This window comes from Larus michahellis, chromosome Z, assembly GCF_964199755.1.
Source record: "Larus michahellis chromosome Z, bLarMic1.1, whole genome shotgun sequence".
NCBI classification, from domain to species: domain Eukaryota; kingdom Metazoa; phylum Chordata; class Aves; order Charadriiformes; family Laridae; genus Larus; species Larus michahellis.
This window is the reverse complement of record NC_133930.1, coordinates 21,433,858-21,460,335: the sequence shown is the minus strand read 5'-3', so window position 1 is coordinate 21,460,335 and position 26,478 is coordinate 21,433,858. Positions and strand designations below refer to the sequence as shown.

The 26,478-nt window shown below is 38.5% G+C and overlaps 1 protein-coding gene across 8 annotated transcripts in view; it reads left to right on the top strand.

The window, feature by feature from the left end:
• The window catches only part of PDE4D (phosphodiesterase 4D), a 520,925-nt gene that overhangs the window by 374,278 nt on the left and 120,169 nt on the right, over positions 1-26,478 (top strand). For all 8 annotated transcript variants that reach the window (XR_012584872.1, XR_012584871.1, XM_074569480.1 and 5 more), the window contains one exon: positions 21,776-21,967. Coding sequence is in view for 6 of the 8 variants with exons in the window: in XM_074569480.1 (XP_074425581.1) it covers positions 21,776-21,967 (192 nt within the window). In the remaining 2 variants the exon portion in view is untranslated. The remainder of the gene's footprint in view (positions 1-21,775; positions 21,968-26,478) is intronic.

The following is a 26,478-nucleotide window of genomic DNA, read 5'->3' as shown; positions in this document are numbered from 1 at the left end:
TTTCTTTCATCAAAAATTATGAAACATTTTCAAACCTGTTATGTATAAAAAGGCAGTGCATAGCTTTAGAAGCTAAATGGCAGAAACTGTTTTGTTCATCTTCACGGGTTCAAGAAGCACAGAGAGGAACTTACGACCTAAATTTGTTTCTTCTCCATTTCATTTGCTAGTTTTATAACAGCACCTGATGGTGATATTTAACACTAATACACTCAAAACTTCAAGCACTAAGTCAAAAATACCTTTCTCTATAGATACTTAAGGAAGACTTTTCCCCTTCTATGAAAGCGTTAAGCATTAAAAAAAGGAAGAAGATTGCTGCAGAAGTATGAATGTCTTTTTTTGTCAGAGACGTCAAAATAAATTCAGCACAGACCAGTTGAAAAATTCCATTTCAATAGTTTCATTATGCTTTGTTTCAATTTAATAATTTAAAATTATTATTCAAATCAACCATTTTAATAAAAAATCAGGTCAGACTAGAAAAGTGGGGTTCTATTTGATTAAAAATGTTTTGATAATTATTAAATTTATCCTTAAATTTTGTTTAATAATAATAATAATATTTCTTGGTGTGTGGAAATTTTCAGTTGTAGTGAAATTATATTGGTTAGTTGTCAACATTTTGAAGAAATTCCAGTGTGTAATTATATATGACCCTAGAAAGAAATAGCTCTGTAACATGTATCCATAACATGTTTCAAAGAAGGGAGGACGTAGACGCTACATATGTGGAGTGCAACACGACACATGGCAAAGACTTCCACGTTGGTGCCAGCCGTGTTGCCCTGGTAGCTGGTGGGATGATGCTGCACTGAGGCCAATTAGCCCTCGTTACACCATGGTGACATGGCTATGCTGCTTTCTGAACCCCAAAGACTAACTCCACATGGTTTCATACTACCTCTTACAGCTGATTCCCGCAACCACCCACACAAACAGGGCAGATTCCAGCAAGCACGTTTAGGAAATAATTTCGAAGAGGTATATATAGAGAGAAAGAACAGCCAGTCGCTACAAAAGCTTCTTGGTTGCTGCTGCCCTGAGGCGTCCTCTACACGAAATCGGTTACATAAGACCATCTTCCTTCTTAGAGCTTTATATTCATAATCATCTTCATTGTCTCAGAAATTTCCATATTTAGTGATTTGAAGCCTGTGAGTAGTGCTGTCATTTGACATGTGATTTTTCCTTGAGTTAGCCAACATCTGTTTTCCTCTGTTATACGTCTATACATTTGCCTTATTATCTGGGGTTCAGCTCCATAGCTAGTTTACTTTTACTTCCCCCCTTTTTTCTTTCGAGCTATTTTTGTCTTCCTTATTTGCATTTAAATCTTCCTTTCCAACTGCGTTTGAAATAGCCTTCTCCATTTGAATGTCATGAACATTTGCCTTTGCCCGACTGCAACAAAACAGCTATTTTAATAAAGTTAACTTAATGTCATGAAAAAAACCCTACTTGGTTTCAGTTTTTGCCTTCAAAACCTCCAGGTGAAAAATAGGTATTTATACATCTAAAATTGAGCAATTACACAATTGTGTTATTGCAGCTTTCATCCTTCTTTGTTCAACCTCTCCTGTGCTGTTTGACACCCTTATTGCTGTATGACAAATCCAGTTATTTTGTAAACAGCTTAATCCTTTTAGTTTATTTGCACTTTAGATGTGTGATGCCTGTAAACTTGGACAAGTGTTCTTTTGTGGATGTGTATTTATCTACATATAGCATATCATATATGTTATATGCTGTAACTTGCACTTTCCTGTTTTGTATCTCTGTATTTTCCAACTGTGTCCAGTGTGCTAAAAATTTTATTTAGCCTTCACAAGTTATGCTTCTTCATATTTAATATGAGAATCCACAGTGTGATAAAGCCCGTACTCCCTATGGTGTGTATGACCAAATGAGTGTGTATCGCACTTCCATAAGCGACCTTCTTTGTCTTAACAGTTTGCAGCCTTACTGCTATCATTTCATGCCATCCTAAGGTGTGTCTGAATTACACCGTATGTGTAAATACTATTTTCTTTTTCCCATCCTAACTTTCATTGCAGTCAAGTTTTTTCATTCATAAAAATGTATCTGCTTCTATTATTTTCCACTTGGCATGGTTCCAGTAATATTTATATGTACCCAACTCGTATAGTCACGTGAATTTCTCAGCTCTCACATTTGAAAAGCAATGATCTAATGATGACAGAAAAGGCTATAATTTTGAATTAGAAGTTTCAAAAACTAAAAGGTGAGAAAAAGCTCTGTTATTTGTTTTTAAAGTCTCACCATTTTAAAGGCAGTTCTATCACCCATGCTTGTGTAGCTGATAGAGGAAGCGGCATAGGTCTAGAGGGCCGTTCAGAAAATCAGGAGTGACGTCCTAACACAGGCAGGTGCTCCCAGCTTTCCGCTGAGCTCTCTCTCCAGGGACTGCCGGGGAGCCTGGCCTCCGCATTCAGACATCTGTGCAAATCTGTGCTGTAAATCTTCCCTGCGGGATCTATAAACAAACGTTTTTTCAAGTTTTGCCAAGTGATGTTGGCAACTTTTTAGAAAACAGAAACTATCTTTTTGTTTTGTGTATTTATTTCTTATTCTTGATTCATGTGTATATTTACTTTCCATGCTTTGCATAAAGATGGTCTGATAACCCCTTTATCTGCTGGGGTTGCAACGTACATAGGAAAAAGGAAATACGGAGGAAGGACGTCTGATAGACTGAAATTCCATTTCACAAATGCTAGATAGATCTCATCCAATTCCTGTGTACAGTTTGTCATCATTTCTAGTCTGTTAAGTCTGAAACTGCATAAAAAATCTGTTGGCAGGTATAGCCCCATTTTGTGGACAGAAATATGATGAAGAAAAGATGAACATTTAGAAGTTCATGGGTCTGCACTTGCAGTAAGAGTGTAAGACCACTATTTAAGCTAGCTCTGACAAACTCAATAATGGTAAAATTGAACATGTTCACTTAAGGCAAACGAAAATTTACAATAAATGAAAATGTCAAGTCACAAAAGAACAACAGTAACATCAGTACATCTGCTGGTACATGCTCTGGTTATGCTCACCAGCAGACGTTTTTCAGTAGTAGAGGCCATATTAGTCGCTTGTTGCTGTTCTTGCATACTTTTTCTGGCTACTGAAAAGAAACACACAAACTGTTACCCTAAGAAGTTCAATAATGGAAAAGGAAAAAAAATGCCATACATTCTTTGAGACTGGAAATGGAACTAAGGCCCTGAAGGGATCCCTCGCTGATACTGGAGAATCAAGTCCTCTCTCCCACCCACTTCCATTGTAACACAAGTTTTCTACTGTGTTCAGTGATTTGAAAGCAATTAAAAATGTACAAAAGGACTGCTCCACTTGAGCATGTTTCTGTAAAGTACAGCTTGAAAGGAGTTTGTAGCTAGGCAGCTAGGCTGAAAGGGACATTTAGGGAGATGTTGCTAATGCTTCTAAATGAGTTTCAGGTTTTCTTCATGTCTCCTTCAATTTCACATTACTTTAGTGTTAACACAGTACTGAATTCTGAAGTTGAAATATCCTATAATTTTATAATAATTTGATTTCCTACTATTCTTATTATCTCTTGCCAATCATTCAACCACCTGGATGTCAAACAATTCATGCAATACGGGATGCTGTTTCAAATAGACTGTGCTCAGTCCGTTCCTGGCATCTTGTTTACTTGGGAATAAATCTTCTTTTCGTTTAAATAGAAGAAACTCTATACCATAAATTAAGCAAATTCTTATTTACAGCAGCAGACAATTGGGTTTGGATAGCTTTTCCTTCCTGGCTCATATAGTGGCTCTTGTTCCTTTCTTCTCTAAATTTCTTTGGATTTATTTATCCTTTAATACCCACTGTTTCACAATTAATTTTTTCAGAGATTCTGAAAAAGTCAAACAAGACATGGTTGTGTGGTTGTGTTCTTTCTACAAAATAGGGCTGAAAGAGGAACTGGGTGTGTGTCAGGAACTATTGTGATTTGTTTCTTTCCAGGCTGGAAAACAATGATGTTTCCCTGACTTTTTTTCTGTCTTGATTCTACAGTATAAACCTCTGTATGAATCAGATAATGAAATAGTAGACGTATGCCTTTTCTGTGACAAGGAAAAAAACATTCTGCTTAAGTCACTCTGGCTGCTCTTTGGTTTACATATTGCATAGTGAGCATTTTGGCTGTTCAGTCCATAAAGTATTCAGCACTGTAGATCCATTTTTACATCACCTTTCATAATTTTCAGTTCTTTTCTTGTGTTTTAGGAAACAGTCTTTTAAAATTTGAAATTTAATATTTCCATCCTCAGCAGCTCATGCTACACCAAAACCTGCACTGTAAGTATTCCAAAAAAACAAGTTTCGGTATTACTGCTCATTGTACAATGAGCAGTAATACCGAAACTTTGTTTTTGGTAGCTTGTAGAGTAGCTTTTGGTAGCTACTCTGCTGCCTCTGGATGACAGTTAGTGTCCAAAGAGCTGACTGGATTGTTACCTTCTCCCCCTCTTTATTCTGTTTAAGTCCTGATTTGATACTCTTGTCTGCTTTAAGTTGATAGCAGTTCAAAATGTACCAATAAGCTTCACAAGAGAAAGAAATCAGAGATCTAGAACAGCACAATAAAGCCATTTGGGCTGTTACTGCTGTTACCTATTTTCACAGAAAATCCCTGTGATGCTAATCTCTCCTTTGTACCCACATGTAGAGGAAATCCATCAGGAATCAAAGAGTAACAGACACAGAGGGGAAAGAATTAAAACATTCAAGTGGAAATATACACAGTGTAAGGGATCTTTTAAAAGTTAGAATATTTTTGGAAGGCATGGTAAGAGAGCACGTGGATCAAAGCCAATGGGACCCCTGGTTCAAAGCTTGCTGATGATTAGAGGTAGGCACTACAATTGCATAATTAGTTGTAAAAAGTTCAACCTATTCTGTGTCAGTTCTCAAGCAAACTGTTCAAATGCCCTTCTTCTAATGATCCTGAAAATGATGCTGGCTGGCTCAGTGATATTGAAGCTGTGCCCTTTCCAGCCTAGTCTGCAGAAGTTTTTGATTTATTCTCTTGGAAATGCTGTCCAAGCCAATGTCTGTTTTGGTCTTTGTTTTAGTGTCCCTCTTGTCCCATGATAGTGACCTCAGTGCGGTCTGCTGTGAATTTCATACTATTAAGGAAAGACCCTTGCTTGCCAGGTTTCAGTATGACTGAAATGACCGTTTACGTTCAATGCCATGTAGGGTCCAGGACATTTGAGAAAACATATAAAGTGACTCAGTCGATATAGGCGCAGGCAGTGTTTTTATGCTTGGTAACACTATGATTAGTGACTTAATTGCTGACATGTGTTTTCCATTCTTTAAGCGCCAGAGATTTGAGCTGGAAAAATGTTAGGAAGCATTCTTTGAACCTCTAATGGTGGCGGGAGCCTTCATAAAATCTTAGCATTTGTGGCAACTCAAATGCCGAAATCGCCTATTAAAAGGATTTTCTCCCTTATTACCAAATTCCTCTTGGTACCAGCCAGTTCGTAACTGTTGTGCTTGCTGTTATGCACATGCACAGATAGCCCTTCCAAATGAATCTGACTTTCAGCTCTAGAGGTCTACGTTTCCATGAAGTCCTTACTCATATTTATCATCATTGCCATCATTTGTCTTTGATTCACAGATAGTGATTACATTTGCATTTTTGGCAAGCAGGACGTTCACAGCTGTGAAGCAATGTATTTTCCTTCTTCGAATTTCCATTCTTGGAAAAGGCTGGAAATGAATAACTAGGAAATGACATTTTGTAAAGCCATCACAGCTTTTAATCTTGTCCAAACAGCTTTTCCACCTCAGAAATTCATCCTCTCCTGTATCAGTAAGATGACCTTATAACTTTGTTACTGATATTGTGCATTTGCAACTTTCTCACAATTATTTACTTCAACTGTAAAATATAACTTTGTGCTATCAGTATCATTACACAGTTTTAGATGAGTGGGGATTGTATTTTTCAGTTTCTAGTGACTCTTCAGAACATTTTTTTTAATCACCTAAAACTGACTGATTTCCTACCTAGTAGTTATTTTCTCCGTGGTTTCTGGTACTAGAAATAGAAGTCCAGTATAACTCCTTGTAATTGAAAGCAAAACACTGTAATTCTTTTGTCATTAAGATAGACCAGCTGTTCTCTCTGTCTTCTCCAATTTCTCTGTTTCAGATACTGATCATGGTAATATTTGGGCTTTTGCTTCAAATTAAGATTTTATGTTAATTTAAATATTCATTGGCAATTAGGAATCCAGAATGATGAAACAAAGAAAAGATTACTTTCCAGTAAGTTTCCAGTTACTTTCAGAAGTCCTTGGAAGAGACTATTGAAACACAATAATAATAAAATGATAATGTTAATTAAAAATCCACTGCAGTTGTTTTAACTGAAGAAGAAAATCTAAGGGCTAGCAGCTCTTGGAATGTAATTTGCTTATGAGCACATCTCTTTTCTTCAATCTTTCATGAGAAGTATTGGTAAATAGAATTTCGTTTGCTAGAGATCCTATGTTGTGTTGCTTCCTCCTTCTCCACACACATATCCAATCCATTCCACCTTTGCCTGCTGTTCTTCTCTAAGTGTATGAATATTCTCTATCATGTTACGGATTTTATCATAATAATCCTCATGAACCAATGATTTTGAGAGCAGCCTACTGAACCTCTTTGGTATTGCTGTACTATCTCCGTGCGGGTCTGGACCAGCGTCTGGTTTCAGAGTATTCTCCTAGTTATTTTAATGTTAAATTAGCCTCAGACATCGTATGCATTGAAGCAAAAGAAACGGCCCCATTTCGTGATATTTAGCTTTGCAGTCAGCTCTTGTGCAATATTCTTTATTGCAGCTGCTTGGAAAATAAATTAAATCCAGCTTTCCATAAAGGATGAACAGAGAGACAATCACAAACATTACTGTGTAACATAATAGTTCACAAACATTAAAAATATACAGATATGTCAGGGAATTGTATGAACTTTGTATTTGAAGTATAAGCATTGAAGTATATTCCCCTCCTTTCTTCTCTACTTTAAATACTACTTGTTTTGTTTTCATCAAACTCCTCATGTCACAAACACCCTTGTAGAAATCTCTGAAATTGTACAAACCCATGAATATTCTGTAAATTTATGCTTTCTGTTTCTAAGTTGCACTACTATGTTAACACTTAGGTTTGTTAGTGAAAACTGTATTGGCATTTCACTCACACTATCCTTTTTAATAGCATGTCTTTCTCATGTAAGGTAGCTTCTCATCTGCTGGCAAAGAGCCATGGCTGGAGGGGGTAAAAAAAGAATAGTACAAGAAAATATGTACTGTCTAGGCTTCCTTAAGGCACAACTGCCCGAGTCCCAGGAGGAGACGTTCGCCCACGTGCTGTCCTGGCAGGGCTGTATAGTAGGGTATGCCAAGCACGTCTTTCGCTGCTGTCAAGTTTTTTTCCTTTAGACCTTGGTAGTGTTTTGTCTGCTGCAATAATTGCTCTTAACAATTCTTTTTTTAAAAAAATTCTATAGTCCTTTCTCTAAAAAAAAAAAAAAGTTCTATAAAAAAAAGAGAGAATCTCATTCTTCCTGAAAGGAGAGTTTATAATGATTTTCTGTGTCTTACAGAAGTACAGCATAGAGTGGACAGAAAATAAAACCCACAGTTTAAAAAAAACCATCTAATCAGCTTCTTGCCTGCCTGAAGTGAAAAATATTTTCTTTTTTTTTTCTAAGCTTTTTTTTATAAAATTTCTTTCAATATTTTTGGTGACCTTTTTTTTCCTCTTTTCTGTTTTTTCCTTGGGGTTTTTGGGGGTTTTTTTTGTTTGTTTTTACCCATTGTTCCCTCCATTTCCTTCCAAATGTTACAGAAATACCAGGTCTAATGTCTTCTTCCGCTCCATTTTTATTGATGAGAAGGTCTTGAAAAGTAGATGTAACAAAAAAGTTAAATAAGCAAGTCTTTCTTTCCTTCTGTTCTTCCAATCCCTTCACAGGTTTCCTATGAGTAAAAACAGTAAAACTGCTAAATTTCTCTTTTTCCCACCCAAATCCAGTTTTGATAGGTTCTTAAAAAGCAGTGTTTCTGAGATTTCTACTGCTTTTCCTACTATTCCCTGTAATATTAATTTTAGCTCTTGTAAAATCTTTTTTTTCTTTTTTATTTTTCCTTTTATGACCAGAGCTCTTAGCACTTTACAAAGCACCCATTTCGCAGGTAGGGAAATGGAAGCACAGAAGGGGATAAAATGATTCACTCCGGATGACTCATCCAGTGAAAGAACAGGTTTTTGTATCCTCTCACCCTACTTCATTCCTGCAAAAGAAGAGAATGAAACAAAGGATTTCCTAATAGCTTATGTAGTAAACCAGCAGTGTCCCTCCCTCGGCTGCATGAGGAGCCCCGCATCTACTTAAGGTATATCCTTGAGAGCCCAGGGCTTTGAGAATGGTAGGCTAGATGTGGTGATGGATGGTGCGTGCAGGGCGGGCGGCCACATGTGTGATCAGTGTAGCAGGGCTTTGGACATGTAGGTTGAGTTCTGCAGAAAAGAACTCCTTGACAAGGACTTCTTATTTGGCAAAATCGTTGGTTCTCCAGGGAGCACTTCACAGGATGGAATAACGAGGTGTCAGGGGAAAAAAGTTGGAGACCAAGCTTGTTCCAGAAGCAACAATGTTACAGTGACATTTTTTCAGATGTAGGGACTGGTGCTAGATGCTGGCATTTCTCCTTCTCGGACTCTTGGATTGCACGTGTTGTAATGTTTCCAGAGTGATATAATTACCTCCTTGGCGCCAGCAATTACGGCGTGTCCTGTCCCAATTTTAGTAATGACATCGGTATCAAGGAAATAGACTTTTGGAATCAAGTTGCCAAACAGCTTTTTTGCACAAAGTACTATAAATCATACGCAAATTTTCCTGAAAATGCGAAATGACTGAATTCAAGAGATGCCCTTATGTGCTTGATTTATTTTGTTGTTAGTTGTTGTTTGGGTTTTTTTCTCTATTTGTAAACAGATGGCATTTTAATTGTTTCATCCTCAGAAACTCTGTAGTTCAGTTGTTATGGTTTGGTTAACAGTTGAACTTGATGATTGCAAAGGTCTCTTCCAGCCAAAATGATTCTATGACCAAACTTTGCAATGCTTTCCGTAGTTTAAACATGCAGTCCTCTGGTGTTAGAGGCGGGGCTTGCAGAAAGGATGAGGAAAGGCAGCACATTTTGCCTGATGGAGAATGGCAGCAGAAGAGCAGTTCCAGCAGGGAGGACGGTTGCTGGACGAGCACGGCAGTGGGCAATCAGTCTGTTTCTCTCCCAAATTCTTAATGCGAACTGGAGCACAACGTTCACTCTCTGGAATTGGTTTGTGCTTACAGATAACTCCATAACTGATGAGTAAAGCTGGAGCTGTCCTCGAATGTACTGATAGTTCTATAGATGCATATTTCTGTATGGGGCAGGCTGAGTTGTAAATTTTAGTAAAACACGTTCGTACTGCTTTGTGAAGAGAATGTTTGATTTTGTTTTGCAATACACAGTGATTTTTAACAGCTTTGGCTTGTCAGATCACTCACATTTAAAAAAAAAAAAGAAAAAAGTGGTTTTTTTTTTTCAGTTCCCATTTCAACCCACTACATCACATCTGCTTCAAAGTTTGTTTAATACTGGAAAAAAATGCCTTGTTACAAGTAAAGAGCGTAAACTGATATTTCTGTTACTGCATTCCTCCACAGAGAAAGACTCATTTTGGTGAGACATGCTTAGCTTAGCTCTGTGTGTGGCATTTGAAGACTGTAGCAGCTAATGTTTTGGTTTTTCTTGTTTCTAGTTAATTTGTGAGTAGTTCTTGAGAAGTCATATACTTCTGCTCATTTACATATTATACCAAATGAGAGTTCCATAATATGTGTAGTAATATTACAACTCATGATATGTTCTCTGTTTTGTTACTAGTTAAAGCACTGTATTTATAGCTTCATAGCTTTTGCTTTATAGCTTTTGCTTTTAGAGTCCAACAGTCATATGGGCAATAGGGATCTTACAGTGACTAACAGAAACTTTGTAGACAAAATAGGAGTGCAAGAGATTTTAGCAAGAACGTGTGTATATTATGATAGCAGTTAGTTGTAATGAGACTATGAATGAGATATTCCATTGACCTTGAAGTCTGCAGAAGATGAGGTTAATCAAACATGCATTATAACCAAAAAGGAGCGTGCACTTGTTCATCTGTATACTAACTATTAGAAAGCGAATCTGTAACACTGTATTTGAAGTCTGAAATTTCTGGTAGTCTTCTGGGAATGGTGTTGATAGTGCTACAGTAGGCTGAAAAAGAAAACTGGAAAAAACAAGAGCAAATGCAAGAGTTTAGAGAGATTAGGCCATCTCTCCAACATGTGCACAAATGAATACGTAATAACCTCATATCCATGTTACTACGATTGAAAAGTCAAGGACAAAAGACGGAAATGCCAACATTACAATTGACTTAGGAACCTTGGTTTGGTCCTGTGCATAAATAATTTGATGAAGACTTTACCTATAAGATTCTGTAGTGCTTTTACTTCACTGAGTGTACAGAATGAATGCAACTCAATTAATGAGATATTTGGTATTCTGTTATTTTCTTGCTGCTCACTCTATTGCCATATGCTTTATTGACAACCTGCTATTCACACCTATTGGAAAAGTAGTTACAGTGCTTCCATTGGCTTTTCTATAGCGTTCATCACTATGATACTTTACCACTTCTCAGAGAGAATTACATTAATTTTCGTATCATCCATGTGATACGAGGAAGTACTATCATCCTTGCTTAACATAAGGAGAATTAAAACACAGAGATCAAAGTGAAAGTATTCCCTAAATTGAGTATGCAAAATGAGATGTCTAGGACTTCCTTTTTTTGATCTACTTGTCATAGAATGACTCATATATTCAGAGCATAGTTTTCATGAAAGGGTGAAGCTGAATGGCTGGGATACACTGGGGAAGTATCAATTCTACTTCCTTGCACTTACCGTCTTCCATTGGCATTCTCTTCTGGCCACTACCGTAGACAGAATAGTGGATCTGAGGGACCTTTGATCCACCCAGTAGCTGTTCAGATGTTCTGAATTAATCTGTATTTTTAAGTGCTGATATCCACATAGCTCAATCAAAGCCATTCGGAGTGGATACCTCAAGAATGAGAAACACGTAATTAGTGACGTATGATAAAGTTGCTGTAAGTGACTAGTTCAGTATCAAGTGCTCCACAACTTGGGCAAATATTATTCCAGTTGCTGATGATAAAAGCACTTTTACCCTTCTGTAGTCCTTTGCCCGATTCAATACCCACCTTCTGCAGTGAATAGGACAAATATCCCACTGGCAGGGGCTTGTTCCTCAGAGCCCTTTTGGACCCTGAGCAAGGCAGGAGCTTTTTTAGAAATAATATAGTATCACTTAATATTTTTTTCAGTAATGCAGATACATGAGGTGACTGACTTAAGGTTGGCCTAAGCTTATGAATTTTTGAAATTTATGAAGATATTCACAGAATCAGCAAAAAAAGAAGCATTTTGCAGGCACTTGGCTAAATTCCACTTCTTAGCTGCAAAATATGAGTCACTAGAGTATCTCACAAAACAGCTTCCAGTTTCTTTTTTAAATATAAAAAATTATGCATTTCTCTGCCACTTTCTCATCAGCGGTTGACCCATTTTCCCTCAAAAAAAAAACGGAAGGAAAATTTCAGCACCACTGGACATAATTTAGTAATGGTAAAAAGAAAATACAGTCTTACAATGCAGCATGTCAGGCAGCACTCTCACGTGATATTATTAGGCATTATAATAATATAATATAGCATTAAAATAATTTTTAAAAAAACAAGGAAAAAAGCACCAAATGATCCATTATTGTAAGTTTTGGATTATTTATGAGAATTATCTTTCTTGACATACCAGGTACTCAGTGAATGCACTCAGGGTCTACAATCAGGATAAAATAAAATACAATATGAGCGCATATACTCAAGATATTCCAGTCTCGGCACCCTTCCAAGGCAGGCTCCTGACCTTTTTCTTTCCCTTTAAAGGTTGTTGCTTATGTGTGGCAAAGCTCTAGCAAGGATTTCGAGAAACCAAATCTTGAAGCAGACCTTGATACATTTAGTAGAAGTCTAGGGAAGGGGAAGCAACTAAAAATGTAGCAAATTTGCTAAACTAAATACAATACAAAAAATGCAAATAATAATAATAAAAAAAAAAATCCAAGCACCCAGAATATAAAGAACTGAAATGGAAAGGATTTCAATGAAACAATTTCAGAAAAGCAAAGTACGAAAAAATTTAGAGCCCTGAAGCTCTTAGTAGCTTGAACTTTTGAGCTTTTAACAATACATGCCATGATTTAAGTGATAGTTGCTACTAACATATCCCCACACGAATCCTTGTGGAAGTAGAAATCATATGCGATTTATTGCCAGCAATTATTTATTGCAATTAGAGAAATTTTACAGCAGTGTGAGAAAAAACTTTCCTTGTCAAATGTAATTATATCTCCTTTTCATGGAGCTTTCATCGGCATAGGGAATCTAGAGCAACAGTAGAAGACATTTTCTTTTCCTAAAGAGACAACTGCAATTTCTTATTCCAGCTGCCTCCTGTACACTCTCCTCTGAAGCTGGCCTTGGTTTCTGGTAGATATCTATGTTTGCACATTGTACTGGTGAAACAAACCATCGTATCTTCTATGTGCAGGGTTCTTACAGTTTGGGCTACAGACCTTCTTCTCTTCAGGCTTTTCTGTCCACAGCCCTTACCCATTTTCTGGAAGACCTGATTTTTGAAGACAGGTTGGCTTAAGCCAGGTTGTGCAAGCAACTGTAATAATTATGAGTTGGGTGATGCTGAGGGATGTGGCCTCCTCTTGTCATGACAATCAGATCTCCTGGCTCTTTGGACCTCCTTCTGTGTCACATTTTCTGGGACAGGAGAGTAGCGAGGAGTAACCACAACTGCTTTTTTCCCGTCACCTTCTGGCTGGGACACTCTTTGCACAAGATCTCTGTCACTAAGCACACGGTATGTGTAACCATACCTTCTGTGACCATGCCAAGTGTTTATCATCGTTGTGGCTATATATGATGATTCTTCAGAACAATGTGTTTGCCAGGAATCTTCCCAATGCATACTATTCTTAGCCCTGGGAAACATTTATACCTATTTTCTGGATTTTGTGTGCTTTCATCAGTACTGTAGGGTATTAACTTAAATATTACAGGTCTCAGAAATTAACTTTTTTCCTACATACTTGCTTTATCACACCACTAATTCAGAAAGGATATATAGAAAGAATTTGGCCACTTCTGATAATGGCATCCGACTGAAATTGGATGCAGCTGAGGTCTTTCAGTGTATTGGATTTTCCTTCTCTTGCAGCAGTCTGCTTCTCAACCATGATCTTACATTCATTTTCATATTTTAGTTTTTCCTGAAAGAAAGGTGTTCTGCTAATGTGTTAGGGGACCTGCATTTTAATCAGGATTAATGAGTATGCTTGATGGATGGCTTGCATATTTTTGTGAATTGCTAGATAAACATTTTAAATTGCTTTAATATTTGATTCCAGTACATTTAAAATCAGAGGGCTGGAGCACCTCTGCTATGAGGACAGGCTGAGAGGGTTGGGGTTGTTCAGCCTGGAGAAGAGAAGGCTCCAGGGAGACCTTATAGTAGCCTTCCAGTGTCTAAAGGGGGCCTACAGGAAAGCTGGAGAGGGACTTTTTACAAGGGCATGCAGTGATGGGACAAGGGGTAATGGCATTAAACTGGAAGAGGGGAGATTTAAATTAGATATTAGGAAGAAATTCTTTCCTGTGAGGGTGGTGAGACACTGGAAGAGGTTGCCCAGAGAAGCTGTGGATGCCCCATCCCTGGAAGTGTTCAAGGCCAGGCTGGACGGGGCTTTGAGCAACCTGGTCTAGTGGGAGGTGTCCCTGCCCAGGGCAGGGGGTTGGAACCAGATGATCTTTAAGGTCCCTTCCAACTATAACCAGTCTATGATTCTATGATTCTATGATTTAAGTGAATGGTGACAGATAGACTATAATTAAATAATGATAATAATAAAGGGGAGAATGATCGGTCCTGCTGATACTGTACTCCCAGCAATGCTGTGGCACTGACAGGTGCCCGCAGCAGTGGGAGCCAGTGGGTGGCTGGGAACAGCTGGTTGACCGGCTGTTCAGGAGCACCCCAGGATTTGCTGCATTCTCTTTGTCATGTCTGGATTAAGTCGTTCTATTTTTCAGCCTTCCTTACCTCAGGGTACCCCAAATAATCCCATTGTTCCATAATTTCTGCAGATTTTCTCATTCAGGTCTCAACCTGCCACAGATTTTACCAGAAACCTTGGGGAAAACAGTTATTGTCTCAGTGGTCTTTTTTTTTTATTATCTAAAAATGGCAATACTAATCCCAGTATGATTATTAGATCAGAGGAACCATACAAAGTGACTTAAACCTAGAAGAAACAGATTATCACGTTTCTTGGAAATTATTTTGCATTTTGTTTCTCTTGCGTTTTTTGTTTGCCTTTTTATTATACTGCAATAAGACAGCTAATTCAGCTTCAGAGAAGCATCAAAACACCAAATCCATGTAACAGGATCTGGAATGGGGCACTCTCAGCTGAGCGTTAGTAGGAAGATGTTCAGTTGCAAGAGCCACATTCAGAGAATGAAAATTGCCGGGTGTGGGACAATCCCCTCTCTTTGAGGAAAGAATAAAAGGATTCACAAAATGAATCCCAGTATGGCTGAGCTCAACAAGCAAATTGTTTTAATAGATGGAACGAAGTGTTGTGTGCCAAATGCATAGACCACTGGGGTATAATTAAGAATAATGAGGTGACATTATGAAAAGTACACCTTGAATTGAGTATAAGGAGACTGTTGAAAGCAAAACACCCAAAGATACAGAGCAGTCATCACAGGAGACTCCTTGCTTGGAAACTTAAAAACAAAACACAAAACAGTTTGTTTAGAGAGATCAGCAACACTTCCCTAAGAGGCTTGCTAGAAAATCACGAGATGGAAGCTCAAATAGATAGTTGGAGTTCTTTTGCCAGAACGTTTGAGTATAGTAATTCTTACAAACCTTTTTGCTTCAGTGTATTTTTTGTCCTACACATGCTCTATTCGCCTGTTATCTGAGCTTTAATATTAGGTCTAAGCCCTGTTACACTCTAAATGTTTCCAAACACTGTTATGCCAAGAGCGAAAGCCAAGTTTTACTGCTACAAGCAAATTTCATTAAATGTCACATTTTCGTCTTTTGCTTGCAGTTTTAATACTGGAAAATCTATCCACACCACTTCTAAAAATGGAGTTAATCATAGGGCTTGCTTGCTGAGTCGCTTAACTGGAAACCCAAAGCCACAAGTGGATAGTTGGCTTAAATTCTCCAGTGGTACATGAAAATTAAGATTTAGATCATATGTTCCTTTTAATATCATTTGCTTACAATTCGCTGGACATATTTTTAAAAACAATGGAAGGCAAAAGTTTTTGTTAACATTGCTAGAGAGAAAAAAAATCAGGTCACATATAAATGATTTTTTTTTTTCCAAATGTAGAGAGATGATAAAAATCTCCTTCTAAGATATCAGTATAAATATTTCTCTTTTTTTCTCTCATTTTCCTGAGGTCTAGTTTTTACTAGGCATGGGGGAAGAGACAGAAAGAAAAGCAGAAGGTGGAAACCAGATGTGGTCTCTCCTGCATCACTGAGTTGACACTGTCAGAAAGGAAACATTTTGAAAGGTCCCAAGGAGAGAATTAATATAAGAAAAAAATTTTAGGCCTGCTATTCAGGCAGAATGTAGTGAGCTCTTAGACCTTGTGTGCAATGAATCCTGGAGATACATGTGCCTCAAATCAAAGCAGGACAGTTTAAAGTTTTGTTCTTAGATGTGATGGATATATTCTGCATTAGTTATATGTTATTTCAGTAGGACAGACCATTTTAGTTACTGTGGAACTCGTGCCCATTGTGACTTCTCTAAAAAAAAACCAAAACAAAATAAAACAAAAATCCCCAACCAAAAGCTACAGGATTAAGTTGCTAAACTCTAGTAATAAGGAAGACCACCATTAAGGTTTTCTATGCAGCCTAAATTACAAGCTCTTGTGCATATTCGTTATGATGCCATAACATGTTATGTAACGAAAAGTTCTATTTTGTACACAGATCTTCCCCTTTTTTCTATTAGCAGCCTTGCAGAGAGTAGGAGAGCGTTATTTAAGGACTCAAAAGGAAGTCCACGGCAGGTTTCTTTCACTGTGTAAAGAAGCTGTGCAGTCATTAACAATGTAGTGCTGCTGAAACCCAGGACCCAGAACCTCTCCTGTCCTTGCCACAGATTCCTACTGTTGCCAGAAGCCAATCATTAATAATCTTCCCAAAGGTTGCTTGTGATGTTGTTACTTCTTGTCCACGGGGGAGATCAGTCATGAATGTTTACAAGTCGCTCAAGAGAGTTCACCACTTTTATCTCCATCTTGGTACAGAGCCTGTGTGATACACCGTGGGCCAGACATGCAAACATGATCAATAGCCAAAAAAGGAAAAAAGGCTGAACTTCCATCTCATGTCTTGTTTGTCATCACTGAACACTGAGTAAGACAGGCTCTAAGGATAAACAGAATCCACTAAAGTCATAAAATATTTTGTCAAAATGCAGACATGAAGTTGCTGAATTAGTGTTGGCTTTTCATAGCTTTGGCACCTCTGGATTTCCAGCAAAGCTCTCTGAACATAGAAAATTCTGTGATGTGTGCCGTGCCAAATGCTCCTATCACTAAAAGCAGCTTCAGTTTGCAGGTGTTGTGCAAAGTGTCTGAAGCTGGCTGCAGAACGATGTGGAAAATTCTGTCTTTAAATGGCCACTTTCTGCCTGTGAAACGATGGCAAAACAGGTCCTGTGCCTCCAGTAGCAACTTCCACGCTCCTTCCTTTCCAAAGACCACCTTCCACCAGAAGTGCAAGGAGGCTGACGAACGTGCTAGGGAGAGAGTAACTTCTGGTGTGTCACTGAACGTGCACTTTTTAATTCACAGCATATTCTTGCTGTGACTTAAAACTTAACAGGAGTGGAAAGATAAATATGAGGCAACCTCAGATAACTTTCTGCAATTTCTGGCCACTCAAACTAAAACGCTTATCCTATTTTGTATCTTAAACTTTAAAGAAAGTTCAAGAAAGAACAAACAACTTGTGTGAAAGTCTTCAATTCCCCATTCTCATTCTCTGCTCATTTGTTGCAGTGTGATCAGCAGCGCCATTTCTTGCAAACAAGACTTGTGATTCAGCCAAAGAAACGATTTATTTCATTTTCAGTAACACATTTTTCATTTAGATTTCTACAAGCTTTCATATCTGAAAGTGTTAGCAAATGTCTCAGTTAAGTAAGAGTTAACAAGGCACTTTGCTGCATTTTAAAAACTTTTTAATGTAAACATATGTTTCTGGCAAACCAGTGCTGTATTGACATTCCCCTTTGCCTGTAGAACGGAACATTTTTTTTCTTGATGCTTATTTACATAAAAGACATTTTCGTTAGGCAGTATGAGCCAAATCCTAGCTGTTTTATTTGGACCCCGTTCATTGCTTTTGATACCCATCTAGTGGACGCAACACAGTATCGCAGGATAAAATTCCAGTCGCAACAGCCAAGTGCAAGTCTTGCACATACTTGTAGTTATTTGGTGTTGCAAACCGCGGGGCCTCTCCCAGCCAATGAAACTGCGATCTTATCTAATGGACTTCTAAATTTAAAAAAAATCACTATTTTCTAATCTGACAGTGAAATCATTCATAGAAGCCTGTCAGTTTCTGACTGGGAGAAATAAGACTCGTAATAAAATAGTTATATCATGTCGACAATAGGTGAGTAAAGAAAATAAAACAAATCTGCAAATAAAACCATATGTTCCTTTAAACCAATAAAATACCTTTTAATCAGCTGAATAATTAAGTCCACTGTTAAACAAATCAATTTAATAGTCAGACATTATTAAAAATTTTCCTGCTGTGAGAAGACTTACCTTTACCTTCATTTATTTCTATCCCACTTTTAACTTATGCTCTAGAGTTTTCAGAAAAGCTAATATACATTTGAAATTATACTGCCATTGCAGAAGTTAGTCTTATTGAGCACAGGAGTAAACAATCCTCTTCTATTTTACCTAAAATTGCATGAAAGATCTGCCCTCCTGAACTCAATAGAAAAACAAAACATACAGTGTATTGTTCAGGAGTCTCTGCATTCTTGTAGCTATTTAAAGACAAAAGTTATTTTATTTAGGCAATGAAATAAAAGTGTTGGGCAATTTGGATGCAACGAGCTCACCCTTCATTGGCATTGTGAGTATTTTGTGCTCCAGGAATACTCAGAAATTCAAACTCAAAAATACTGATTGCTAGTGAATAATAGTAATCAAGCTAGTAGGAGTCATAGAATCATAGAACGGTTTGGGTTGGAAGTGACATTAAAGATCATCTTGTTCCAGCACCCTGGCCATGGCCAAGGACACTTTCCACTAGACCAGGCTGCTCAAAGCCCCATCCAGCCTGGCCTTGAACACTTCCAGGGACGGGGCATCCACAACTTCTGTGGGAAACCTGTTCCAGTGCCTCACCACCCTCACAGTAAAGAATTTCTTCCTGATATCTAATCTAAATCTACCCTCTTTCAGTTTGAAGCCGTTACCCTGTGTCCTATCATTACATTCCCTGATAAAGAGTCCCTCCCCATCCTTCTTGTAGGTCCCCTTTAGGTACTGGAAGGTCCTGGAGCCTTCTGTTCTCTTCTCCAGGCTGAACAACCCCAACTCTCTCAGGCTGTCTTCATAGGAGAGGTGTTCTGGCCCCCTCTGATCATCTTTGTGGGCCTCCCGTGGACTCGCTCAACCAAGTCCATGTCATTCTTATGTTGTGGGCCCCAGAGCTGGACACAGTACTCCAGGTGGGGTCTCACCAGAGCAGAATAGAGGGGCAGAATCACCTCCCTCAACCTGCTGGCCACACTGCTTTTGATGCAGCTGAGGATGAGGTTGGCTTTCTGGGCTGCGAGCGCACATTGCCAGCTCATGTTGAGCTTCTTGTCAACCAACACCCCCAAATCCTTCTCCTCAGGGCTGCTCTCAATCCATTCTCCACTAAGCCTGTATTTGTGCCTGGGGTTGCTCTGACCCAGCTGCACGACCTTGCACTTGGCCTTGTTGATCTTCATGAAGTTCACATGGGCTCACCTTTCAAGGGCCTTGTTGATCTTCATGAGGTTCACATGGGCTCACCTTTCAAGCCCGTCCGGGTCCCTCTGGATGGCATCCCTTCCCTCCAGCATGTCAACGGCTCTACACAGCTTGGTGTCATCAGCACACTTGCTGAAGGTGCACTCAATTCCACTGCCCATGTTGCCATGGTATGGCAATATTATGGTATTAACTTATGGCACTGTAAGCTGCAAAGGCTGTTTGACTGTAGTATTCATGCTATCCTGCCCTTGCCAATATGTTTTTCAATATCTTTTTGTGAGCAGATCTCACAATGATCACAAAGGTGCAATGAATAGGGAAAATGAAATTAAAAGAGGAGCTTTGCGTTGTGCTAGATCACCCAGCAGGCTGGTGGCAGAACTCTCATTTGATGCCTAAAGGATTAAGCTTTGTTAGCTTGAGATTGGTTATGTCATGTAGTAGTAGCACATTTGAGGACACAGAAAAAGTATTTAGGTGTAATCAAAGGAAATCAAATTTGGGAAGAAGTGTATATGTTAGGATTTAGTGACAGTGAATTGTTCTGAAAACTACAGTGAAAAGAGGATTAAATTGCTAAGCTCTCTTGAAGTTTGTTTAATACCATTTTCTGAATAGTTTTCTTGAAAAAGAAACAATTTTGCTTTTCTACATTCAAACTGTGAAAGATGAATACAAAATAAATAATATCATCTGAGAGGGGCAGAAAGCTTGCAGTTCCAGGAACATGTGCAAAGTAACAATGAAATAAACCATGAAGCCAAGATCTATTCTGTGCCAGGCAATGTGCATCTCTGTCAAAATACGCAATATATGTTTCTTTGATTAGTTCATTTAACAGCAGAAAAAAGGCCAGGGAATGCTGTCAGTTCAGTAAAACATTAAAGTGGCAACCTCACTGCGACCTCAGGTCAATGGTGGATAACAGAAAGAAACCAGCCAGTGCAGAGAGTAGCATGTACCTGCTGTGACACCTGCATCAGTGTGAAGTCTAATCAATAGCTGACATATACTGAACATTTGCTCTTCCGCCATCACTAGATACAATTGAAAACTGGTGGGTGTCCTTCACGTGAACACTTTTTTTCAAAATGAGTACTTTAGATGGGTTCATTACCAATACATAACATGATGCTAACACTTATCCGTGTTTAAAAAATCATGTGAAAGATGCCCTGTTCATCCCTCATTCCTAAATGCTTTAGCATTATTATTTAAGTTCCCATTAGTATGGCAGATGAGCCCAAGTAGTTATAAGCCAAGGTCTCATGCACACCTTTCCTACTATGCTGTAAAACTAAAACTGATCTTTGGTTTTATAGAGACACAACCAACTAGAGAACAAAAATAATCTTCCATTTCTAGCTGGATAAAATGTGCTCCATCCCATCAGGTGGAGACATAATCTTGCTAATCCATACTTTTTTAACCTCTGAGATTGCACACCACAACACGTTAAGTCTAAAAATGGAGCCACATGCTCCAAAACGACTCCATACAGTACCAAATGCAGCTGTTGGGCTGCTAAGCAACACAGGTTGCCATGAGCACGTACTTCCAACACTGCCCACCCTGCACTGGTTTCTAATTGATTGCAGACTCTTTGCATTGATTTTCAAAGCCCTTTGTGGAAACGTCACAGACTACGTGAAAGAGCATCTTCTCTTTCCATCTCTTTCTTTCCCTCCCCTCACGCTTGAGCCTCTCATGAACGGCAGTGTTCCCTAGGAATGATAAACCTGTTTACCACTTTTGGTACCAAATGCAATAACTAGCAGTGCTGGATCTAAACTGTGTAGTTCAAAGACACGAATGGCCACAGAAATCGCACTGCTTGGCAGTAAACGAAGAGCTCATTTCTTCGATCTGTTGTAAAATAGCAACTCTAATGCACGCAAACGTGCCCAAGCACACACATATGCCTTAATCCCAACCCAGCACTTTGTTTATTGTGGTAAAACAAAATGTGTTCTTGAAAGTTTTGGGTAGTAATGAAATATTAGGGTTGGGTACTTGATAGCAAAAGAGATTTCACCTGCCTCAGCAGTGGGAGACGGGATAATGAGGGAGCAGCTCAGGAGGGATGGGGCACGAGGAAGAAAACAATGAAACATTGTGTTTCCTCAGGTATAGAGCTCATGGATACTCTACCTGCAGAGAAGCATAAGGCTTCCTGTGTTCCTAATAGTAATTTTTTTCTCTACCAGATTTATTTTCCTTCACGCTGCTCTTTTTGGTTATCAGTAATTTTAAAGTGTGTTTCTTGTGTGCCTTGTTTTTTGGCTTAGTGGTGGATTTGACCGGGTCTTTATTTCCCCATTATTATCAAGACGCAATTGCTTAGTGATAAATTTGTCAGAAGAATGTTTATTACTTTCAAAATTCTTATGTCAATGTCATAAATCTTTTTCTCATTTCTTTTGCAGTTTCGATGTAGACAATGGTACCTCATCGGGACGAAGTCCCTTGGATCCCATGACGAGCCCTGGATCAGGGCTGATTCTTCAGGCAAATTTTGTCCACAGTCAACGTAGGGAGTCTTTCCTTTACCGGTCAGATAGTGATTATGACCTTTCTCCAAAGTCCATGTCCAGGAACTCCTCCATTGCCAGTGATATGTAAGTACATTATAACATACTTATAGCCTATGTTTTGTCCGCCGTCTTAAGATTTTTCCAGCCACAAGAAATTTCTTTTAAAAATCAGAGACAGTAATCACTTATCCTACTGAAATAATGGATAATTGTTAGTTTATTTCTTTAAAGAAGCTTGTACTTGCTTCAGCAGTTTTCTGAAGGTAAGGATGGATATAATGAGGGTGTACTTGATGTGTTTATGCACTTTATTAGCTTTGACAGAATAATGAAAACTGTCAATACTGGTATATTAAAACACTAAGGACAACTTTGATTTCCTGGCTAGCATGTTATTTTCCAGAGAAGCAATACAAACTCAATTTCTGCTTCTTACTATTCTTAAGAAAAAAATCCATTCATTTGCACCAGGTATTTTTAGGCTTTTAGAGAAAGGATTTTCCAGCTGGCAGAAATTAATAAATTCAGGAGAGGCAAAAATGATCTCAAATACCCTCTTAACTAAATAGCAGACTTATACCAAAAGGCTTTTGGAAAGTTATTCTATCTGCTCTCACTGTTCTTCTGGGATGTGTGTATTTTCTGCTAGTGGGTCATACTTTTCAAGTATTGTAGACCCCGGGTTGCATGGGTACTGGAAGTCAGGTGCAAATCTCTTGTTTATTTGTAAGACAATAAAAACATGTTAAATGTTGTAGCTTCTAGTCACTTGTAAGTAGTAGAAATTAAGAATAACTAATGTTTTTTGGTTTGTTTTCCATATCTGCTACAAATTTCACTGCCAAGTAGGCATTTATGGTTCAATTATAAATGAGTAAAATAAAGGGCTAGGCTTGTAAGAGTCCCCTAGCAAATGAGGAAGTCTAAAGCAAATGAGGCAAAATCCAATCAGTGTCCTCTTTAAAAAATAACAGTACGCACAACGAAGCAAGAAGGTTTTCATAATAATGAGTGAAATTTCCCCTGGTATTTAACCTGCAGTCATTATAATTGAACACTCCTACGTTTAGCTTACTTATTTTTAGAAATGTTGATTAGTCCATCTAATTATAGCTCTCTTCCTATGTCAGTGTCAAGATGAGAAAAACTCATGCCTTTACAGAGGTTTTGTGGAAGGTCCATACCTTAGTTAAGCCCTTTAGACTGAAGTACTTAGCAAGCTTTGTGCCCCTTGTGACCAATTTTGGTTGAGACAAAATGAGTGAGAAAAAGACCAACCCATCTTGCCTTGTCATAAGAAAAAACACATTTCACTTGCAAATAGTGACCACCAGTAAAGCTTCCTCTGACAGATAACCTTTCTCTTAGATGGACAGGAGTCAAGCTTTTAGTGTGGCACCTGTGCCAGGATACCATTTGGAAAGACTTTTACATTCAGGGGGACAATCCAGCTCGCTGTATTGCTTAGATGAGTCATTTCAATTAAGAATTCAATTAGTGCTCCATCCTTGAACTCGTAATCCACTTCTGCGTTTCCTAGAATTCTGGGTAATATTTCAGCACATGGCAGTAAATTGGATAAATGATTTAATTACTGAAACACTGAGCACACTTTTTCCTTTGGATATTTGTATCTGTTCTTTCTTTTAAAATTTTCTTAGAACACATCTGTGTATAAAATTTATTGGAGCTCACATGTGGATAGATTTTCACAGTCTCCTGTTACAGAGGAGCTGTTATACTAAGGTAAATATCCTGTCACTGTTTAGGCTGGGATGATATTAAGAAATGTAAAAGGCAAGTTTTTCTAACCATGGAATATTAATCATATATCAGCAAGCCTAATTAAAATAATCCTGACTATATCACAGAAATGAAGTAAAAGAAAAATAAGGAATTAAAGAGGGGAAAGTTTCAAAAGATAAAATAGCAAGGGAAAAAAAAATACCACAAAACTCTTTATATATGGGTTCAAGCAGAAACTAGATGTGCTCATGGAAGGGAAACCCACTGGAGATTATTAAAATAGAGAAACCACTCTGGTTCAGGTGGTTCCTAAACAAGGTGGAGCCTGGAAGAGTTGTCAGGGGAAGTATAACACAAATGTTGTATTACTCCCAAATTATCCTGTTTACCTTTTGCATCTATCTACATGCTTAATTTTAAGTATTACATATTTCTTAAGCATAAGCAAAATATCCTACAAAATATACACATTATTCAGGTAATGCAGATGAATTAATTGTATATAACAGTTTAACCTAGAATCCCCTGATTCTTCAGTACTTGAGTTATCAACCTTTATATTTCACTTTGTAAAGCAAAATAGAAAGCAAAAGGCATGCATCTTTTATTTGGAAGGAGTATAACATAAAGATTTCTGTCGCATCCATTACTCTCAAATAGTGTGCTTACAGTAATACCTTCCATTTCAGTAGCAGCAGATGAAACAAAACCAAAACTTCAAGATTTTAGTCAAATATGGAGTGTCGTGATCAAATACCACCAGTGGATGGCAGTGCTAAAGTACTGAATTCATCATTCTCTCATTATCTCTCATTATATTCTCTCGGCAGCAGCTCTGAGCTCCACCAAGGAAGGGAACAGAGTCATGCTCAGTTCTTTGGAAATCCAAGATGAAAAGATGGGCTCTGCCACAAACAACTTAAAGTTGAAGCATAAGATGATAACCAAGAGACTAACAAAGTCACGTACTATCTCCAGGAGAAGGTGCAACGTGAGTCTCTATGCCCAAAGTAATAAACCTCACAGAGCAACCAAAGGCAGTTTCATTCAGAGAGCTCAGATGGAAGGTAACAGAAACAAAGGCAGAAAAGGCAGGGGTGAAAAGATTTTCAAAAATCAGAGAGGCTAAACTACATCTTAAAGCGAGGAGACAGGTTAGCTAAGGAAAAGAATAAAAGACAGGATGAGTGCAAAGCTGCTCAGATGAGAGAAGGTTAGTGAGACAAATGTGGGTGCAGTTATGGCATTGAAAGAGGCAGAAAAAGCAGCTGCATGGTAAGAAAGGGAAAACAAATAAAAAGGAGTGGGAGTCAGTAACATATTTTTTCAGTTACCTCTTGGAAGAAATAGCATGGTCCTAGATATGAGGAGATGAGAAAAGCCATTCTAGGTTGTGAACTGAAGAGGCAGGTGGTTTAGACAGGAACATGCAAAGTCCAAGACTGAAGAGCACAGTTGCATTGTGAAACCTGGCTAAGGGATTTACAGCAGAGACATGAGGATGTGCAAGAGAAAGAGAAGTAAATGAGCAAGCCAGTGCGGATCAGTGAGCCAATCTGAGGAATTACGGGGCACAATCTGTGATGACAGACAGGAAAACAATTTTAAGGAGAAGGAGAATAAAGAATGGAAAATTGGAAAGAAAAGGAAAAAAAAAAGTCCCCAACAGCACAGTTGCAATGCTGGGAAAAAAGGGAACAGAAACTGAAACGTGACAGAAGTCATCAGTGTTGTACTGGAAGAATTGTCAGGTTTTCATTTGTAGGCATCAGTGAAGCAGGGAGCTTTGAATGTGGGTGTCTTGCAGAGGTGGCCTGATTACTTAATACTTACCTGTTAGAACTGCTGTTGCTGCTCCAAACTAGCAAATGCAGACCGAGGTGGCAGTGGTAACACTTTTTATGTCTTTCTTCCTAAGGGATCACTGCTCTGATTAACGAAGCATGAGACTGAATTTGTAGATAATCACCATTTTAGGAAAAAACAGGTCTCTAACTAGGTTAAAAAATGGATTCTTCAGTGAAATCATGAGCACTCTCATGAACATTAGAAAGAAGCCAATAAGCGGTCCACTAGCTAGGGCAGAGCCCGTGTTTTAACTGCCACTCTGAAGGGAGAAAAGCATGCACAGTCCCCCTGTGAGCCTGAAGAAGCAGACCAGAGTGTAGCAGACCAGACCACAGGACCAAGACACTCTCGGTACAGGAGTCTGTCTGAGCTCCACTGTGTCTTCTGCATGTATCTAGGGGAAAAGGCATGTGACAATACGCACTCCTTAAGTCTACCCTCTTCCCATTTCCACAAGGTCACAGAAGACAGCTCGGAGGCAACATCCTGGCTTTGGCCAACTGAACCTCACTCATTGAGAAAGTAGCCGGTATGGGGAGCTTTATGGGCTTCTTTAGAGAGACTCAGCACTGTTTCCTCGATCAAGGGAAATATCAGTATAAGCTCTAATTAGTATAATTACGCAAAATTTGCAAACTTCTAGTAAAGTGAGCTTCCATGTTTTAAGCACCATAACCCAGCCAGGGAACGCTGACCGTAGGGAACTAACTGCAGGGTCATTGGCCTGGTGATCTGCTAAATCGCCAAATGGCTACCAGTACACCTATTCCCTAAACTGGCCAGCCTGCTGCTATTCTGCCAATGCCTTCTGTAGATAATAGCATCCCTCTGCTGCTATCCCTGGTAGAACAAATGTCAAGAGGATGCAATTTACTCCAGGGTTTTTTTCCCTATAACTACAGTATTATCCTGCCTCCTCCTAGAGACCTGCTGCTTTCTAAACTGTATTTGAATGTATCTGTAAACCTTGGCTCCACGTTTACCAAAAAAAAAACCAAAAA